This window comes from Nomascus leucogenys, chromosome 17 (assembly GCF_006542625.1).
Source record: "Nomascus leucogenys isolate Asia chromosome 17, Asia_NLE_v1, whole genome shotgun sequence".
In the NCBI taxonomy this organism is placed as follows: Eukaryota; Metazoa; Chordata; class Mammalia; order Primates; family Hylobatidae; genus Nomascus; species Nomascus leucogenys.
Window position 1 is genome coordinate 7766503 of NC_044397.1, and position 21941 is coordinate 7788443.

Sequence of the window (21941 nt, forward strand, 5' to 3'; positions counted from 1 at the left end):
AAGGAAGATAACATCCACCAGGGCGCCTGGCCCAGAAAAGGCGCTCTGTAAGTGGTAGGTGGATCCTGTCTAATCAATGCCAATTATAACCAGGCATCTGCAAGCTTTGTGGAGGGCGCATCTTTCACTGCTACCAGAGCCTACAGTTCTAATAATGAAAATTGCCTGGAAAAGAACCACAACTTAAAAAAAAAAAAAATCCAAAACCACAAAGTGGCTTTTGCAGCGGTCCTTGCCTATGTCGCCGGGCCACGGCTGGAGCTCCTTGCTCCGCACCTCTCAGGAGCCTCCATCCCGTACCAATGGCCAGAGAGCCCGGGGGTGACAGACAGTGGGGCCGGCAGCCGAGCCAGGCAGGACGCTGCGAGCCGCGTTGCTGGAGCCGGTGTCCCGGCAACCCCGGAACGCGCCTCCGTGGGAGAAGCAGGCGGCCGCGGCGTCCCTTTTGCCCTCGGCTCTCCGTTCTCAGGCCTCGGCGTGCGTTCGGCAGTTCGGTTGCCAGTTGGTTCGTTGGTCCGTGGAGGCCTCTGAGCACAGAGCCGGGCCTACCCTGGGGAAGGGGGTGGGAAGACCCGGAGGTGGAAAAAAAGGAGCACCTCGAGCTGGTTGTTGGGGGGTGCAGCGAGCCCGGTTTGGGCTGGGGGCGGACTCGCTGGAGCTCCGAGGGCTTCCAAACCAAGAAACGGCCAGGTCGAGGGAGGGAGGCTCCGGTTTAGAGGCCAGTCCTGCCCTCCTGACTTTCGTGGCTTGTGGAATTTGTTTTGACTGATACCTTTCTTACGAGCGTCTTTCTTTGTCTCTGGGTTGCTTCTAATATTTAAAATCAACACGTGCACAGATGAGTCCATCCATGCTAACTGGAAAAGGTCCACGGGGCTGCCGTTTCCCCTCCATCTCAAGCGCGACTTGCGGCAGAAAGCTGGAGAAGGTTCCAGAAAAAAGGGACTCTGGCATGAGCGAGGTGGAGAGGACCTACAGTTGAGTTCTAAGAAATCCAGGCTGTGGAGTTGGTGGCCACATCCAAGTATACTACACCCGGGGGCGGGGGCAGGTGGGGGGCACCATTTGAAGTTTAGAAGGAAGCTAGTTTGGGGGCATGTAAAAAGAGCTGCTTGAATAGTAGCTTATGTTTGTGCTAACCCAAGATTTGATTAGGCAGACAGCACCACCAAAGCAGAGAGTCTCATAAATTACTTCACTGGATCTCACAACAGTGAAGTATATTACCTGTGAGTAAAGGGAGCCAGAGATTTGACCTGCCCAGTGCTTGGGTTAATAAAAGGTGAGCCTGGGATTTGACAGAAGCCTGGGATTTGACGTGAGTCTGCCATACTCTCTAGCCTGTGTCCTTTCATCTTTCCTTTGCTCAGATATTAGTAGGTTTGTGTCACTGTTTATTGGATGGGACAGTTCAGGTGATAATTATGAACACTCTAAAAATTAAATAATGGCTGGTAGCTCCATAATTGGTTAAGGCCGAGAAGGGTATTTGGGGGCACGTTTGCCTTTAGAGAACGGTGTCATGGCGCCGAACAGCCACAGTCTCCCAGAAAAGCTCAGAGTGCGCCTGCGCTCAAGTTGTCATTTACCTGTTATGGGTGAGTGGCCTGAGTGCTGCAAAAAGGGGTTGTGAAATATCCAGACTTTGCTGAATCAGATTTTAGCTTTCTCCCTGGTCTTTTGTATTCTGGGTGTGTGATCTCCTCATTCTCCTTCACAGTGGGGAGAAAGGAGGGAGGTACAACTCATTCCACCCAGCTATTAATGTAAGCTAGGACCGCAGAGAAGGAGGAGCTGGAGGAGTTAGAACTATTAATTGTCCAAGTGTGTCTGGAACAGCAAGGAGAAAAGGGTTCTGGGATTCTAACTTTAAGCTCCAGACCTTCCTGCAGTTTCCAGTTTGGGGTAAAGGAAGAAGCTGCTGTTTTAAGGATGTCCTAGGGAGGATCCATGTTTTTGACTTAGGGGAAGGGTACCAGGTCCGAGACCACATTAATGAAAGACCCATGGTGTCCTTTCCTGCTGTGTAGGTGAGTCTATTCAGGAGTATACATCTGAGTTTAGCTTAACATGGAGTCTATGGATTTCAGGAAGGAAGGGGCTCCACAAACCAATTGAAGATACATGCGTGTGTGTGTGTGTGTGTGTGTGTGTATTTTTCCATCAGAGAACCAATTGCTTTCATTACTGCTCATGGGGGAGGGGATATAATCCAAAAAACGGGTTAAAAACTGTCTTTGATCCTTAGGCCCCATGTGAAGCAGATAAGCAGAGGTGGGAAATAGTGTTTGGTTAAATGAGTATCCATGTTAAACAAACATGGCTTGATGTATTATTTTTCTCCCTGCCAGACAGAGCTATTATGACAATCAGCTGAGATGACAAACATATGAAACTGCTTTGGTTATGTAAGGTGTTATTCCTGCCTAAAAAAAATGGAAATAATTATCCTGAATTCCACAGATGGCAATAAAGAAACAGACTTTCTTCCAAATTCTCTTTTTTCCCTTGAATTCCTTTCTGGTTACCAGAACCTTCTCTTGGCCTTTAATTACATCATTTCTTCTTGTTTTGTAGTGTTTTAGAAACTTGTTAGAATTTTCTGGCTTCTGGCTTGACATTTATTGCACTTGAATAACAATTTTCATGATAAATGGTGAAACTTTCAAGCAGGGTGTATCTCCTTAGTGTGTTTGTTTCTCCCCACAGCCTTCTGAGCTAGATGGGGGAGAGAGCAGCCATTGGGAGCTGAGCGTGGAGAAGTAGTAGACTTGCTTGGAGTAGCTGGATGGTACTCTGTGCAGTGGGAGCATCAGTATTAGTATTAGCGTCAGTATTAGTAAGTGTTCAGGCTTGCAATTCCAGCTTCTCTTCCAGCTAATCTTCTTTTACCAGGGGAGGGGCGTGGAGGCATCTTGAGGACATGTTTAAGTGTCTCCAGCTCAAGTTTGAGGTTGAGTTACTCTTAGGAAGATGCTGTAGTCAGCTTGATCTAGAGAGTGTGCTGTTTGCCAGTTTAGCAAGAGATTGCTCTTCCTGTCCTTGTCCATCAGACAAGCATTCCCCATTATAGTGGCCACAGGCCACTTTCTAGAGTGCTGCTGCCACAAAACTTTTCAAGCAAGCAAGTAAGTGTGCTAAAGTTTTAGGTGTGATTTCACTGCTCGCTGCTTAGGGACATGCAGTACATTTAAATTTTGCTCCTAACACAAACAAACAAAAAACCTGGGAAAGGGCCCTCTCTGATACCATCCATAGAGCCAACCAATTCTTGCTTGGGTGAACTCTCAAGTCTTATAGTGGCAATATACAATTAAAATGTTTACATGCTATGAAAGGCAGTCACTGTTAAAACCTATGGGCAAAAATTACCATAAGTAAATCTTTTTTTTTTTTTTTTTGAGACGGAGTCTCACTCTGTCGCCCAGGCTGGAGTGCAGTGGCGCGATCTTGGCTCACTGCAAGCTCCGCCTCCCAGGTTCAGGCCATTCTCCTGCCTCAGCCTCTCCGAGTAGCTGGGACTACAGGCGCCCGCCACCACGCCCGGCTAATTTTTTGTATTTTTAGTAGAGACGGGGTTTCACCGTGGTCTCGATCTCCTGACCTCGTGATCCGCCCGCCTCGGCCTCCCAAAGTGCTGGGATTACAAGCGTGAGCCACCGCGCCCGGCCTACCATAAGTAAATCTTACTATAGATACCTCAGAACTCACATGCAAGTATTGACGTAGAGGACATCTTTGGCCTTGATTTCATTTCTTCTCCACATATGTGAATCCGTTCTACCTCTCCAAACACGCATTTCATGCCTTTTTTATAGATACAGTTCTAGAAGCAGAACTATTGAGTCAAATGATATGCACTTCTCATAGGCTTCTGAAGTCACATATGGCCAAATTGCTCTTCAGTAAGATGGGGACTTTTCCACCAGCAATGATAGGAATGCCATTCCTCCAAGCTATGCCAAACCTGGGTGTTTGCAAACAGATAACAAATAATGGTATCTCATTTTAAATTCAGTTCTTCAATTATTTGGTCGGGGCCAGGTACAGTGGCTCATGCCTGTAATCCCAGCACTTTTGAGGTGGGTGAATCACTTGAGCTCAGGAGTTTGAGACCAGCCTGGGCAACATGGTGAGACCCCATCTCTACGAAAAATACAACAAAAAAATAGCTGGGCACGCTGGTGCGTGCCTATGGTCCCAGCTATTTGGGAGGCTGGGGTGGGAGCATCACTTGAGTCCTAGGGGCAGAGGTTGCAGTGAACCGAGATCACTCCAGCCTGGGTGACAGAGCAAGATCCGGACTCAAAAAAAAAAAAAAAACAAAACCGCAAAATAAACAACCACCCACTCCCCCAAACCCAGTTATTATGATGGATGAAATTTCCCCCAAATATATATTGGCTATTTGTATGTGTTAGTATATTTTATCTTATTCTGAGATGGGGTCTCACTCTGTCACCTAGGCTGGAGTGCAGTTGTACGATCAGGGCTCAGTGCAGACTTGACCTCTCCAGCTCAAGCAGTCCTCATCTCAGCCTCCCAAGTAGCTGGGACCACAGGTGTGCAACACCACGCTCAGCTAACTTTTTAGTTTTTTGTAGAGACCAGGTCTCCATATATTGCCTAGGCTGATCTTGAACTCCTAGCCTCAAGCAGTCTACCTGCTGTGGCCTCCCAAAGTGCTGAGATTACAGGCATAAGCCACCTTGTCCAGCCTGTTTTTAAAAATAAGTTACCTGATCATATCTTTTGCCCTTTTTTTTCTTTTTGGATATTTATTTTCATCTTATAAATTTATAAAAGCTCAAAGAGTGTAAATTAGTTCAACCATTGTGGAAGGCAGTGTAGGGATTCCTCAAGGATCTCGAACGAGAAATACCATTTGACCCAGCAATCCCATTACTGGGTATGTACCCAAAGGATTATAAATCATTCTACTATAAAGAACATGTACACTTATGTTTATTGCGGCACTGTTCACAATAGCAAAGACTTGGAACCAACCCAAATGTCCACCAATGATAGACTGGATAAAGAAAACGTGGCACATATACACCATGGAATACTATGCAGCCATAAAAAAGGATGAGTTCATGTCCTTTGCAGGGACATAGATGAAGCTGGAAACCATCATTCTCAGCAAACTAACACAAGAATGGAAAACCAAACACTGCATGTTCTCACTTATAAGTGGGAGTTGAACAATGAGAACACATGGACACAGGGAGGGGAGCATCACACACCAGGGCCTGTCGTGGGGTTGGGGGAGGGAAGAAGGATAGCATTAGGAGAAATACCTAATGTAGACGACGGGTTGATGGGTGCAGCAAACTACCATGGCACGTATATACCTGTGTAACAAACCTGCACGTTTTACGCATGTACCTCAGAACTTAAAGTATAAAAAAAAGCTCATAATTTGTCATGACTACTAACTCTTTTTTCTTTCTGTCATGTTGTTATAGATTTTCCCCCAGTTTATAGTTTGCTATGAAAGTTTTAAGTTTATATTTAAAGAGACATATTCAAATCTATGCCTCTTTTCCTTTATTTTGCCTGATTTGTTATCTTCTTGGCAATAACTTCTTCACTCTAAGATTATATAAACTTTCACTTATTTTTTTCAGGTACATCTTTAATTTCAATTTTTACATTCAAATCTGTAAGTCATCTGGATTATACCAGTTTGAGATAAGAAAGGTTTAATTTTATTTTTATTCCAAATGGTTAATTAGTTGTTCCAGCAATGTTTTTTGAATAACCCATCCTTTCTTCACCAAGATAAAATGCCACTTGTTTTCATATAAAATTTTATTCTACTTATTCTATTTATGCTTACTATTTTGTTCTATTGATTTGTCTGTTATGGTTTTTGTCAGTACTGTCTTGATTATTTAAATATTAGACTACATTTTATAAATTATACTCCATAGCTATGTAACTCTGAACAAGTTATTTGACATTTCTGGAGCTTAATTTCTTTATCTGCAAATTTATCTCTATTTTATTTATAATTATGGCCTTGTTTCATTTCTATTATTGTTATAATTATTTTTGGTTTTTTTTTGGGATGGAGTCTCACTCTATTGCTCAGGCTGTAGTGCAGTGTGGCATGATCTCAGCCTCCTGAGTATCAGGGATTACAGGCGTGCACCACCATGGCCGGCTAATTTTTGTATTTTTGGTAGAGATGGGGTTTCACCATGTTGGCCAGGCAGTCTTGAACTCCTGACCTCAGGTGATCCACCTGCCTTGGCCTCCCAAAGTGCTGGGATTACAGGCCAGGCCCTAATATTATTTATTTGTGTTTAAAATTTTTTCTTGAACCTTGTTTATCTACATTATTAGCTTTTGCATGAAGCCATAGTTCCGATAATCTTTATTTCATTCATTTCTGCTTTTATGATTTTATTCCTTAAAATTTTTTTGGGGGGGAGAGGGGTTACTCTTTTTTTTTTTCTTATTTCTTAAATTGACAACTTGGCTCATTCATTTTGGAATTTTTGATTTTGAACACTATAATCCATCAATTCTTGGATAGACAGTTTGCATCTTTGAAGTAGGGACTGGATGTTACCAGGTCTGTGGGCCCAGCAGCAGGTAGGATGTAGTTGTAATAATTTTTGCTGTACGAGCACTGAAGCATGTAGAATGTGTGTTCATAGCTTGGAAGAAAACTCCAGAGACAATAGAGAAGCACTTTTGCGCGGTGGCTCACGCCTGTAATACCAGCACTTTGGGAGGCCGAGGCAGGCAGATCACGAGGTCAGGAGTTCGAGACCAGCCTGGCTAAGAGACCAGCCTGGCCAATATGTTGAAACCTCATCTCTACTAAAAATACAAAAATTGGTCCTGGTGCCACTGCACCTGTAATCCCAGCACTTTGGGAGGCTGAGATGGGTGGATCACCTGAGGTCAGGCGTTTGAGTCCAGCTTGGCCAACATGGTGAAACCCTATCTCTACTAAAAATACAAAAATTAGTCAGGCATGATGGTGGGGACCTGTAATTCCAGCTACTCGTGAGGCTGAGACAGGAGAATCGCTTGAACCCAGGAGGCGGAGGTTGCGGTGAGCTGAGATCGCACTACTGCACTCCAGCCTGGGGGTCAGAGCGAGACTCTGTCTCCAATAAATGAATAAATAAATAAGCTGGGTGTGGTGGCATGCACTAATCCCAGCTACTTGGGAGGCTGAGGCAGGAGAATTGCTTGAACCCTGGAGTCGGAGGTTGCAGTGAGCTGAGATCGTGCCATTGCACTCCAGCCTGGGCGACTCTGGCTCAAAAAAAAAAAAAAAAAAAAAAAAAAAAAAAGAAAGAAATGCTGCATCACTCAATTCACATTTTTATTGAAATATTAGGTCAGTATTAGGTGGAAAATGTGGACAATAGTGATTGAGTTGAAAGTGATTTAGTAGTCAGATTTCTGAATGTGCATAAGATTTAGGAATGCCTTAACCAGTCTATTGTGCCTATATTTTCCTTCTTTGTATATGTGCATGAGTGATATGTGATTAAAATCTATATCTAAGTAAATCTAAAAAGAATGCCTCAATAAGTATAAAATAAAAATTCTAAGTGATAAAAGCATGTGTCATACTTTAATTGGCAGCCTTTGTTCTTTGTGATACATAAAATAACAATGCTATTACAATTGATGGTGCCTTATATTCAGTGAAATACAGCATATGCATTTAAGGCCCCAGATTTCTAATTACTGCTTTAGTTGAATCCCACAGGTTTTGATATATAGTACTCAATGTTCATTGATCATTAAGCACCTCATGATTTCCATTACAATTTCTTCTTGTATGTGAATTATTTAGAAGTGTGGTTTGAGTTTCCAAGCTTATGGATACTTTTTGGCTGTCTTTTTGTTATTGATTTCTAATTGTATTGCATTGTGGTCAGGGAGTGTGGTCTATGTATTGTGATACTTGTTTTGTGGCTTAGTATATGGGTGGTTCTTCCTTTGGTTACTGGGGACCTGTCTCCTCATCCTCACCTGCTGAAACGTGAGCCTGAAGGAAGAGCAGGGGTGAGGGTGGGGGCTTATTTAAAATACAGGTTCCCAGGCCTCACTTTGAGAGATTCTAATTCAATAGGTCTGCGACGGAATTTGGGAATCTGTATTTTTAACAGGCTTCCTGGGTAATTCTGGTGCAGATAGGCCTTGCACCATGTCCTGAGAAGCCCCAGAGTGGGAGGATTTTGAAGGGAGGAAGTAGCTCAGCTGAACTTTAAGCTTTGTAGAGTAACAGGCAAAGTCCTCTTAGGAGTGAAAGGTTTGGTGATAGATTGGGACTTGATAAGAATGAAAAAGATATTATTCACTTGTGATATGAATTTGAGAGGAAATGAATAGAAATTTCTCTGAGTAGCAGTCCTGCTGATAGATGGTGGGAATTTGCATAGTTTATACTATACAGTCATATAACGGGTTCTGCATTGGCAGATTCGACCAACTGCCCATAGTAAATATTCAGAAAGGAAACAAGTCTGGGTGTCATGGCTTACACCTGTAATCCCAACACTTTAGGAGGCTGAGGCAGGTGGATTGCTTGAGGCCAGGAGTTCGAGACCAGCCTGGCCAGCATGGTGAAACCTTGTCTCTACTAAAAATACAAAAATTAGCCAGGTGTGGTGGCAGGTGCCTGTAATACCAGCTACTCATGAGGCTGAGGCAGGAGAATCACTTGAACCCAGAGGCGGAGGTTGCAGTGAGCTGAGATCACACCACTGGACTCCAGCCTGGGTGACAGAGTGAGACTCTGTGTCAAAAAAAAATAAAAAAAAAGAAAAGAAAACAACAATGTAACAACAAAAAATAATACAAATAAATATATAACAACTATTTACATAGCATTTGCACTGTATTAGGTATTATGAGTAATCTAGAGATGATTTACAGTACAGCATACAGGAGGATGTGCATATGTTATATTTAAATACTACACTGTTTCATATAAGTGATTTGAGCATCTTTGGATTTTTGTAATTTTTGTATTGCAGAGGTCCTGGAACCAATCCCCCATCGATACCAAAAGATGACTCTATATGTGTGAAGCATGATACTGTGTAGGTGGAATAGTAGTCAGTCTAAAAATGTACTCAAGAATCAGAGAAGTTTAACTCTTATTTCTTACAATTTTCTCATTACCAGAGGTTACATTGCCATCTATTGAGCTTCAGTGCTCTACGAAATTATGCGTAAAGAAATATGCATAATCTTTTCATCGGACTTTTTATCTTTGTGGCTGGTTGAGGTACATAACTGTATGAAATGATAACAGAACAAATTGGCTTTCATGAAGTATTAATAGTATAGCAGAGTGAAGATAATGGATATTCTTCTCTGTCTGACACTCACTGGTTTTCAGGACTCCCTTACTTGTCACTGTGTGTGGTTGGGGAGTTATAATTCTTTTTCATTTATTCACTCAAACATTTATTGAGCACCTGCCTTGTGCCAGGCACTGTTATGGATTCTACTAAGATGAATAAGAACTGTGAGAGGAACCCATAGAAATTTCTGAGGGCTTTCTTTGGGTTGTGATCAGCATTATATTCATCAGTCTTTTTATAAACAAACCCTTTGGAAAATTATATTGAGATGCTTAATACAATGGACAGTGCTATACAGCTCACTTCAGATCCTAGGTCTTCCATTTAGTTCAGAGTGGTGAACTGTGTGTAGGGGCAAGCAGTCTAGTACAGGGGTTAGAATCTCAGGCTTTAGTGTCACAAGAGCTATAATCAAATATAGTCGTAGGTGTTTTCTTTTTTCTTTTTTGTTTTCCTGAGACAGAGTCTCTGTTGCCCAGGCTGGAGTGCAGTGATGTGATCTCGGCTCACTGCAACCTCCGCCTCCTGGGTTCAAGCAATCCTCCCACCTCAGCCTCCCAAATAACTGGGATTACAAGAGTGTGCCACCATGACCAGCTAGTTTTTGTATTTTTGTAGAGACGGGGTTTCACCATGTTGGCCAGGTTGGTCTCGAACTCCTGACCTCAAGTCAGGGTGGATCTTATCTGATCCACCCACCTTGGCTTCCTTCCCAAAGTGCTGAGATTACAGGCGTGAGCCACCGCGCCCGGCCTAGATGTTTACTTTTTATGCGATCATAGGCAAGTTTCTTAGCCTTCTCAGCCTCAGTTTTCTCAACCATAAAATGGGGATAATAAGGAATACCTAAGCCTGTGGGTTGTTATAGGGATTAAATGGGATAACATGTGTAAGGTGTTGACATAATCCTCAGTGCACAGTAAATGCTCAATAAATGTTAGCTGTTTTAAAAATTTATTTATAATCTAGGAAACAAAATAGGGTGGAATGTATTTTCAATAATTTAATTAAATGGTGATATCTCTGTGTTGCAGGTGCTAATTGCAGTGATTTTCTGGAATCTAAGGGATGTTTTGCCAACACAACACCCTCTGGCAAAAGGGTCAGTTCCTCATCTTCTGTGGAAACAGGCCCAAGTGTCAGCGAGCCTCCAGGCCTCCCCAGAGTGTCTGCTTACATAAAGTAAGGGGCTGGTGCAGAGCTGTCACTGTTGGGGAAGATTCTGACCAAGAAGCGAACAGTCTGAGAGGTAGCATGGTATGCTTGGCAAGAGCATGGATTCTGGAGCTAGACTGTGTGGGTTCAAATCCCGGTTCTGCCACTTAGTATCCGTGTGAATCTGAGCAAATTACTTCACCTCCCTGGGCTTCAGTGTTCTTATCTGTAAAATGCTGATGATAGCTTATAGGATTGTTGTGAGGATTAATTGAGTTAATACCTGGAAAGAGCTTAGAAGACTTCCTGGCACACAGCAAGTTCTGTGTAAGTGTTTGCTATCACGAAGTTCAAAAATCAGTGAAACTGTATTTTTGGGATATGTACATACATACATGGGTGGTAAAACTTAAAGAAAAGCAAATAAATGATTATCATAAGAGTCACAATTAGGGTAGTGGTTACTTTTCCCGGAAAGGGACACACACAGATGGTTTCTGGGGAGTGGGGAAGGGAAGGACTGGCAATGTTTTGTTTCTTTTGTTTGGATAGAGACAGGGGTCTCGCTCTGTTACCCAGGCTGGAGTAGAGTGGTGTTATCTTGGCTCACTTTAATCTCAAACTCCTGGGCTCAAGCGATCTTCCCTTCTTGGCCTCTCAAAGTGCTGGGATTACAGGTGTGAGTCACTGGGCCGGGCTAACGTTTTGTTTCTTGACCAGGATGTTGGCTTTGTAATTAGTTGTAAAACTGATTTTGTGTTTTATGTACTTTCCCTGTTTATATTTCTTTTACAATAAAAAGTTTTGAATATGCTTTTCTAATAATTTTTGTTACAATGGAAGTAATTTAAGTTTATTGTAGAAAATTTGAACAGATGAAGACAGTATTAAAAATAAAAGTCACGGCCAGGTGTGGTGGCTTACGCCTGTAATCCCAGCACTTTGGGAGGCCAAGGCGGGCGGATCAGGAGGTCAGGAGATCGAGACCATCTTGGCTAACATGGTGAAACCCCATCTCTACTAAAAATACAAAAAATTAGCCAGGTGTGGTGGTGGGCGCCTGTAGTCCCAGCTACTCGGGAGGCTGAGGCAGGAGAATGGCGTGAACCTGGGAGGCGGAGCTTGCAGTGAGCCGAGATTGCGCCACTGCACTCCAGCCTGGGCGACAGAGTGATACTCCGCCTCAAAAAAACAAAACAAAACAAAAAAAAGTCACATGGCCGGGCATGGTGGCTCACACCTGTAATCCCAGCACTTTGGGAGGATGAGGCCAGGAGTTCGAGGCCAGTCAGGGCAACACAGTGAGACTCCACTCTACAAAAAAATACAAAAATTAGCCCGGCCTGGGGGTGTGCACCTGTAATCCTGGCTACTCGGGAGGCTGAGTTGGGAAGATTAGTTGAGCCCAGGAGTTCCAGGCTGCAGTGAGCTACAATTGAGCCGTTGCACTCCAGCCTAGGCGACAGAGTGAGAACTTGTGTCAAAATAAATAAATAAATAAATAAATAAATAAATGTCACTATAATTTCACATCTTAGAGAATATGTGTTAACATTTTGATATTAGTTTTTTATATGTGCAAGAAAACATTTTTTGCACATAAAATATATATTTATTTTACGATTAAGATCATATTATACTACTCTTTTGTAAAACCTACTTTTTAAAAAGATTTATTAAGGGTTTTACTATTTTTAGAGCAGTTTTGGGTACACAGAAAAATTAACAGTAAGGTATAAAGTTCCTATGTACTCCCTGCCCCAACACATGTACGGCCTCCCCCACTATCACATCCTGCACCAGAGTGGGACATTTATTACCATGGATGAACCTACATGGATACATCATAATCACCCGAAGCCCCTAGTTTACAATAGGGCTCACTCGTGGTGTTGCACAGTCTATGGGTTTGGACAAATGTATAATGGCATGTATCCATCATTATAGTAGCTTCTCTATTTTTATTTATATATTTATTTTTGAGACCAGGTCTTGTTCCGTCACCCAGGCAGTGGCATGATCATGGCTCACTGCAGCCCTGACTTCCCAGGCTGAAACAATCCTCCTGCCTCAGCCTCCTGAGTAGCTGGGACCACAGATATGTGTGACCATGCCCAGCTAATTTGTAAATTCATTTTTTTTTGTAGAGACAGGATCTTACTATGCTACCCAGGCCAGTTTCAAACTCCTAGACTCAAGTGATCCACCTGCTGCAGCCTCACAAAGCGCTGGGCATGAGCCACTGCTCCCAGCACATTATGGTTTCACTGTCCTAAAAAATCCTGTGTGTTCCATCTATTCATCCCTTCCCACCCCTCCCACCCCCTGGCAACCACAGATATTTTTACTGTCTCCATAGTTTTTTCCTTTCCAGAATGACATGTAATTGGAATCGCATAGTATATACCCTTTTCAGATTGGCTTCTCTCAATAATATGCATTTAAGTTGCCTTCATGTCATTTCACTACTTAATAGCTCATTTTTTCAATGCTGAAGAATATTCCATTGTCTGGATGTACCATAGTTTATTTATTCATTCACTTACCGAAGGACATCTTATAAAGGCAGCTTTTTCACTGAGCAATATGTGGAGAGAATTTTCTCATACCTTTGAGTGTTTTTCAAGAACATGGTTTTCAATGACTACAGTGCTTGAGTGTCAGATGAATAGACCACAATATAACCAGTGACCTATAGTTTTAAAGAGTTGCTATTGCAAATAGTGCTGTAATGCATGTCCCTGTACATTCAGCTTTTGCCCATCTCTGATTATATCATAAAAGTAAATTCCTAGAAATGGATTTATTCAGTCAAAGTTAAGGGAAGTTGCTCAAGTGATTCTTTATATCATAAAATCTGCTCCAAGTGGACTTGCTGCCCCCAGCACTAGACATGGAAGAGGCTGGCATAATTCTTAAGCTCTGCCTCTTTAGGTCCTCTGCAACAGGTGTATATCACTAGCAGCAGCAGTGGGACCATGTATTGGGAGGGAAAGAAAGCCCAGAATGTGAGGTTCACATCCTGTAGGATGGGGAACTGGGTGATTGCTGCCACTTCTGCATTCCTAATTCCCACCTAAATAAGTCCCCTTTATCTCTCATGATGCCTGGGTTACGGAGGACCTAACTCAGTCAAAGCATGTGTAGCTGAATCTAAAGCTCTACTCTAGACATAGCCTCAGGCTTTAGATTGATATATTGAACTGCTTTCCAGATATCTCCACCTGATGTCCCACAGGCCCCCAAACTCAACATGCCTTGAATGAACTTTTCATCACCCATCCTTACAAACCAAATCCTTCTGTGTTCCTTGTGTCAGTTGAGAATCTCAGTATTCATACGGCTCCAAAGGTATAGATTGACAGGTCATACTTGTCTCCTCCCACTCATCCAATGGGGGATCAAGCCCTGGAACATTGTATAAGTCCATCTCTTCTACTCCATCTATATTACCATGGTCCCACTCAAGGCCCTGATAATCTCTTACCTGGACCACTGTAATACCTTCTAGATTAGTTATTTATTGGTACACAACAAATCACCCTAACTTAGTTACTTAAAATAACAAACATTTATTATCTCACATTTTCTATAGGTCAGGAATCTGAGTATAACCTAGATGGGTGCCTCTGGCTCAAGGTCTCTCTCACAAGATTGCAATCAAGGTGTTGGCCAGAGCTGTGGGCTCATCTGAAGGCTCAACTGGGGGAGGATCCACTTCCAAGCTCACTCATATGGTTTGTGGCAGGATTCACTTCCTCACAGGCTGCTGGGGCTGAGAGTTCATTCCCCACTGGCTGTTGCCCACAGGCTTCCCTCAGTTCCTTGTCTCTACAGAGGGCATCTCACAACATAGCAGCTGTCTCTCCTTACAAGCAAGCAGGAGTGCACACAAGACAAAGCCACAGTCTCTTTGTAACCTAACCTGGGAAGTGACATCCCATAACATTTGCTGTTTTCTCTTTGTTGAAAGTGAGTCAGTAGGTCTAGCCTATACTCAAAGGGAGAAGATTACAGGAGGGAATAAATACCAAGAGTCAGGGATCATTGGCAGCCATGTCAGAGGCTGCCTGCTACACTTTCCTAAGTGGACTCCCTGACTTAAATTTTATATTCTCAAAGCCCTTTCCTTTCACAGCTTCCAGAATTTTCTCACCACATGTGACCATGTCATGTCCTTGCTTACCATTATTTAATGATATTCCATTAAAGCTTGATAAAAAAGAGCCCCCCCCCATATGAGCTGCAAGTTCTCCAGATCTGTCTCCTTCTCTTCTCCACCTTTATCTCAAAAACTCCTGCCACAACCGCATCAAATTTCTTCATTTCCCTGATGTTTCTTCCTTCTATGCCTTTGCTCACATTGCCTCCTTTGCTTGAAGTGGCTTCCTCCAGTGCCTTGCTGTGTTCACATATTGTAGAAGCTGCTTGGCTTCCACTGTCTTTCCAGTGGCGTCGTCTATGCTATTCTCCTTTTTCTGGGGAATTGATTTTCACTCCTTCCTTACCCAGTTTTTTTTGTTTGTTTGGTTTGTTTGTTTGTTTGTTTGTTTTTAGATGGAGTTTCGCTCCTGTTGTCCCGGCTGGAGTCCAGTGGCGCCATCTTGGCTCACTGGAACCTTGGCCTCCTGGGTTCAAGTGATTCCCCCTCCTCAGCCTCCTGAATAGCTGGGATTACAGGTGCATGCCACCACACCTGGCTAATTTTGTATTTTCAGTAGAGACGGGGTTTCACTATGTTGGCCAGGCTGGTCTTGAACCTCTGACTTCAGGTGATCCACCCACCTCGGCCTCCCAAAGTGTTGGGATTACAGGCGTGAGCCACCGTGCCCAGCCCTTCCCTACTCAGTTTTTAAACATTTTAACACAAGGTCTTGCTGTGTTTCCCCAGCTGGTCTCGAACTCCTGCCTACCCAGTTTTAATGAGTATTCTGAATAGGAGCTACCATCATCTTACTTATCTCCACTTCTTGATTGTGATTGATTTAAGGGAGAACATGTGATCTAAGCTGAGCCAGTGAGTCCTTCCCTGAGATTTTTCACATTGGAGATACGGGTAAAAATTGGTTGGAAGACATGAGAATTTGAATCTGGGCTGTCAGTGGCCTTTTTGCTCTTGTGGAGAAGCTCATCTGCAACTGGCAGAAAGGAAGCCAAAGTGTCAGGATAAGCAGAGGAGAGTGACAGTTCTGAGACATTGAACCCCAATTCCAGTTGTCCCCAGCTATACTCTTGTCATGGAAACTAACACACCTCCAAAATTGCTTATATTCTGAATCGGGGGTGGGGGCACTGAGTTATTGGTCCTACCTACATCACAGGATTGTTAGTAGGGAGCAAACAAGACAAGCAATATGAAGTTGCTTTGATGCCATTTAAATATGAGTGATGCATTGTTATGAAAAAAGACCCTGTGACTTGATAACAGATCATTGTACCTGAAAACATTGTCCAAGGCCAGATATCAGACGCAAAGCCATTTAAATCAGAAGTGATTGCATTTTCTGCTGACACCTATAATAGTTTGTTGCGGGCCTTTATAAACTGCTAGGAAGTTCAGCGCTAAACATAATGCTCTATTATTGTAATCATTTCAGCCTAGGTTTGTTTTAGATTATTTCGTCATCTTCTTTATATACTTATTGATTTTTTATTTGCATTTAATGATTTTATTAAACATGCTTTTTTTGGTAACGGATTTATTTAAACATAATTCACATACCATAAAAGTCACCCACTTGAACTGTGCACACAACTCGATGGTTTTTAGTGCATTCATAAAATTGTGCAACTATCACCACAATCAATTTTAGAACATTCTCATCACCACAAAAAGAAATCCATACCCTTTAGCAATCATCCCCCTGCAGCCCCATCTTCCTATCCCTCTAGTCTGAGACAACCATTAATCTACTTTTTGTCTGTATAGATTTGTCTCTTTCGGACATGTAATATTAATGGGATTATCAATATGTGGTCTTTGGTGTTTGGCTTCTTTCACTTAGCATAATGCTTTCAAGGTGCATACATGTTGTAATATATATCATTCCTTTCTAAAAATTGTAGTAAAATATATATGGCACAACATTTGCCATTTTATCCATTAAAAAAACATTTTTTAAAGAGATGGGATTTCACTCTGTAGCCCAGACTGGAGTGCAGTGGCATAGTCACTGCTCACTGCAGCCTCCACTTCCTGGGAGCAAGTGATCCTTCCACCTCAGCCTCCCAAGTAGCTAGAACTACAGGTGTGCACCACCACACCTGGCTAATTAAAATTTTTTTTGTAGAGATGAGGTCTCACTATTTTGCCCAGGCTGGTCTCAAACACCTGGGCTTAAGTGATCCTCCTACCTTGGCCTCCCAAAATACTAAGATTATAGGCATGAGCCACTGTGCCTGCCTGATTTTATTCATTTTTAAGTGTACAATTCAGTGGCATTAATTACACTCATAATGTTGTGTAACCATCACCATTGTCTATTTTCAGACATTTTCATCACTCCAAACAGAAACTCTATGACCATAGCAATAACTTGCCATTCTCCCCTCTCCCCAGCCCCTGGTAACCTGTAATCTACTTTGTATGAAGTTACCTATTCTAGATATTTCATATAAATGGAATCACATAATATTTGTCCGTTTGTGTCTGGCTTATTTTACTTAGCATAGTGTTTTCAAGGCTCACTATCTTGTAGTGTGCATCACTACTTCATTCCTTTATTTTTTTCTTATTTTTTTGAGACAGGATCTCACTTTGTTGCCAGGATGGAGTGCAGTGGCGAGATCTCTGCAGCCTCCACTTCCTGAGTTTAAGCAATTCTCCTGCCTCAGCCTCCTGAGTAGCTGGGATTACAGGCATGCACTACCATGCCTGGCTAATTTTTGTACTTTTAGTAGTGACGGGGTTTCTCCATGTTGCCCAGGCTGGTCTTGAACTCCTGAGCTCAAGTGATCCACCTGCCTCAGCGTTCCAAAGTGTTGGGATTACAGGCATAAGCTACCATGCCCAGCCACTTCATTCCTTTTTAAGGCTGAATAATATTCCATTGTATGTATTATGTACCACATTTTGCTTATCTGTTCTTCTCTTGATGGACACTTGGGTTGTTTCCACTTTTTGGCTGTTACGAATAATGCTGCAAAGAACATTCACATGCAAGTATCTGTTTGAATCTCTGTTGTCAGTTCTTTTAGGTATATACCTAGAAACAGAATTGCTGAGTCTTATGGTAATTCTATGTTCAACTTTTTGAGGAACCACCAAATTATTTTTAAACACTTAAAAAAATTAGTAAAGATGGGATCTCACTATGTTGTCCAGTCTGGTCTCAAACTTCTGGCCTCAAGTGATCCACCTGTCTCAGCCTCCCAAGGTTTTGGGATTACAGGCATGAACCACTGAATACCCATCTTTTCAATAAGTTTCAGTCCCCACAAATTGTGAGTAAATAAATGATATGCTCAAGGACTTTTATAGAGGAGTAGTCCCAGTTCGCATAAGCGAGGGCAATTCTAGGGTAAACTATGTGAGATCAGGCTCTAATTACCAGTTTAAGCACGTGGAAGAATCCTTCTGCTTTCTTTCCAGCACCACTGCTGACTTGGATTGGAAACCCTCCTTCTCACATTCTGATCACTCCTCTGAAATGTCATTGCCTGAAGTCCAAAAGGATAAGCATCCTGAGGAATTCAGCCTGCTTAAGTTGCAGACGAGTAAGTCACAGACCCTCCTCTACATGCCTCTGTGCCCCAGGTCTTTTCAGAAGTCTGCCATACTGTTGGCCACCATCACCGAAGGCCCACAACTGTCAAGCATTTGACGTACTTTATCTCAAAATTCACAACACCTCTGCCAGGAAGCTATTATATGTTTTTCAAAAATAAAATGCCTTTATATAAAACCCATTAAAATACTGCAGAAAGACATTAAAATAATATGGAAGTATATAGAGTATAAAAACCCCTTCCCCAATATTTTCCAACAATATCCCTATTCTGCCCCATAGCTGTGAAGAGTTGATATATATTTTTCTAGTATTTTGAAATGTATGTGTGTGTGTATATATACACATGTGTACATATACAGATATAAAATAAATCGGTTAGTATACAAACTGGTATAAATAGATCATGGACCTCTTTCTGTGTCAATACATATAGATCTATATGGTTAATATAGACATACCCATTTTACAGAGGAGGAAACTGAGGCTTTGAGATGTTCAGTCATCCATAAAGCCACATGGCCAGGAAGTAGAGCGATGGGATCAGAACCCACACTTGCTTGCCTCGAAGCCTGTGCTCTTCTTGGCTATCCCAAAGCCCACATTTCTCAAACATCCCTAGAGCTGCTAGGGGATCTTTTATTGTTCAAAGTCACTGTTAGCAATCTCACAGGAAAAGTATCAGATGATGAAACAAAGGCACTGCAAGGTCCAGAAACTAGCCTGAGGTCTCACGGCAGCTTTTCTCATTTGAAATTATCACGGGTACATGTCCTGGTGTCACCGTAGCACATGTGCGTGCTATTGTTGCAGCCAACACGATGTTTCCTCCACTTGAGGTGCCATGTGGATGGCACTGGCCTAGCCATTTGCTGGTTGATGGCATTTCTATTTTTCCTACACCATTATCAGAGTGAAGATTGAATCACAGGTACTTGTAAGACTGTCTCTGAGCTTCCCAATCAATACTTAACTGTCAAACATAAAGTTGGCTTTATTTTTGAAGGAGAGGGTGAAGAGGGCAAACAAACAAACAAAAACAAAGAAGGCCTCTTAGGTAGCTCTCCCCCGACTTCCCTTCCTTTTGTGCCTAGCCCCACAAAGTTTCACACTGTCTCTGATGTAGAACCAAGGGATTAGACACATTAATTAAAGTTGCATAGCCAGATAGTGCCTGGGAAGTTTTCACAGCTTTTTGTCATCCAGTTGCATTATGAGGCTGGGAACAGCGCTAATGGAAGGCTTTCTGGTGTCTTGCAGAAGATGGGCATCGTCCTGAGTGGACGTTTTACCCGAGGTTTAGCAGCAACATCCACACCTACCATGTCGGAAAGCAGTGCTTCTTTAATGGAGTCTTCCTTGGCAACAAGAGGTCTCTATCAGAGAGGACGGTGGACAAGTGCTTTGGGAGAAAGAAATACGGTGATGTTTCCTTCTGGGTCTTGACTGTGCAGTCCCCGAAAAACTCTCGAGTCGTGATTCTACAGATCCTGGGTTTTGTAGCTGGGGGCAGCCCTGTAGAGTCACCATGTTCCCCTAGTGCAGCCTGGAAGACAGAAAAGTGAAGGGGACAGTTGGCAGGCTGCACGTTTTGGCAAAGAACTCACAACAGATGCTGATCCACATTTTCTTTTTTCTCTGAATTCCATAAAATGCAAATGTGACATTTAAGTCATCAGATAAGTTCTCTCAGATACTTATTAATAGAAACCTCCATTGAAGTCTGAAGAAAAGAATTTATGTTCCTATTAGATGCTGCCTGGCATAGACATTTAAATTGTACTTTATAGTCTCCACAAGGAAAACATCCCATAAACCTCAGCCTGAAGTGCACGTTTTTATTTTATTGCTGATTTAATTAAAGGCTACTGAAATGAATATATAGATACCTGTGTACCTATATCTCCTTGGTCTGTAGCTCAGTGAGTTCTTTGCCTCAACCTACTCATAATAGACTTACCGAAAGACCCTCAAAAGTTGCTGAGTACCAACGGACCGTTTATGACACATTTTTCTATATAAATCCCTGTGTAGGAGGCAACTATTGCTCCAAGAATAAATAGGATTGCTGTAGCAGGAATACAAAGAGAAAGAAGTAGACTGTTCTCATTTTTGAGTTTTAAAATAGACTTTTAAACTCACAGCAGAGACAAATAGTTTTGAGAATTGAGTCTTTTATTTATTTGGGTAGAAAAATACGTGGAAAGCCACACTAAATGAGCTGGGAGAGTGGTCATTGATACGGAAATCTGTGAGGAGTCCTGCACCTTGCACTTTTTTTTTCTTTTCTTTTTTTTTTTTTTTGAGACAGAGTTTCGCTTTTGTTGCCCAGGCTGGAGTGCAATGGCGCGATCTTGGCTCACAGCACCCTCTGCCTCCCGGGTTCAAGCCATTCTCCTGCCTCAGCCTCCGGAGTAGATGGGATTACAGGCATGCACCACCACACCTGGCTAATTTTGTATTTTTAGTAGATACGGGGTTTCTCCATGTTGGTCAGGCTGGTCTTGAACTCCGGACCTCAGGTGATACGCCCGCCTCGGCCTCCCAAAGTGCTGGGATTACAGGCGTGAGCCACTGCGCCCGGCACTTTTATTTTTTTTTTTTAAGACAAGGTCTTGCTTTGTGGCCCAGGCTGGAGTGCAGTGCCACCATCTTGGCTCACTGCAGTTCCGAACGCCAGCCCCCCAGCCCCAGGCTCAAGCAATCCTCTAACCTCAGCCTCCAAGTTGCTGGGACTACAGGCATGTGCCACCACGCCTGGCTGATTTTTCTATTTTTAGTAGAGACAGGGTTTCTCCATGTTTCCCAGGCCAGTCTCAAACTCCTGGGCTCAAGCGATCAGCCGGTCTTGGCCTCTCAAAGTGCTGGTATTACAGGTGTGAGCCACTGCAGCCAGCCTACCCTGCACTCTTGAGCTGCAAGTACCTATCAAAAGTAAATGGGATTATCATAATGACCCAAATCTTAATCTTCACTTATCACTGCCCTTCTGGCTCAAAAGTAAACCACCTTATCCTGAATTTTATGTTTATGATTCTTCCCTCTCCTCTCCTTTCCTTTCCTTTCTTCTCCCCTCCTCCTCTTTCTTTCCCTCCTTCCTTCTTTCCTTCCTTCCTTCCTTCCTTCCTTCCTTCCTTCCTTCCTTCCTTCCTTCCTTCCTTCCCTCCTTCCCTCCTTCCTTCCCTCCTTTTCTCCTTCCTTCCCTCCTTCCTTCCTTTTTCCTTTCCTCCCTCCCTCTCTCCATCCCTTCATTTCTTCTCTCCCTTCTTCATTTAGGGTTTTATAAATACTGAGTAAATGCAATGATATATTTATGAAACATTTGTTGACTATATAGAAGGAAATATCACAAACACTTGCGTTATTTTACTCCACTTAAGAAATAAAATACTAACTTTATATTTGAAGCCTCCAATATCCTCTTCCCTGAATATTCCAACTTTCCTCCCCCAACTCCAGTGGTAAGCCATATTTCACATTTTTTTAAAGAAAAACTTATTAGGTAAATTTTCAAACAATAGCATAATGAAACCCGATGTACTCATCCACTTTGTTTCATTAATGATTAACACCTGGCTAACTTGTTTCATCATTACTCCTCCTTCCAGGGATTATTTTAAAGCAAATTTCAGACATCATATTATTTCATCTCTAAATATATCATATGTGCCTCTGATAGATAAGGATTATTTTAGTAGCATAACCACAATTC

The 21941-nt window shown here is 42.5% G+C and overlaps 1 protein-coding gene across 2 annotated transcripts in view; it reads left to right on the top strand.

Annotated features, from left to right (window-relative positions):
- The first annotated feature begins 407 nt into the window (after positions 1-407).
- Positions 408-21941, top strand: part of SPATS1 (spermatogenesis associated serine rich 1) — a 37506-nt gene continuing 15972 nt past the window's right edge. The window contains exons 1-5 of one of the 2 annotated variants that reach the window (XM_030796193.1): positions 408-513; positions 839-977; positions 10382-10529; positions 18094-18218; positions 19490-19651. In XM_030796193.1, the coding sequence (XP_030652053.1) occupies positions 839-977; positions 10382-10529; positions 18094-18218; positions 19490-19651 (574 nt within the window). In that variant the 5' untranslated portion in view covers positions 408-513. The remainder of the gene's footprint in view (positions 514-838; positions 978-10381; positions 10530-18093; positions 18219-19489; positions 19652-21941) is intronic. The other variant, XM_003266214.4, reaches the window with a different exon arrangement.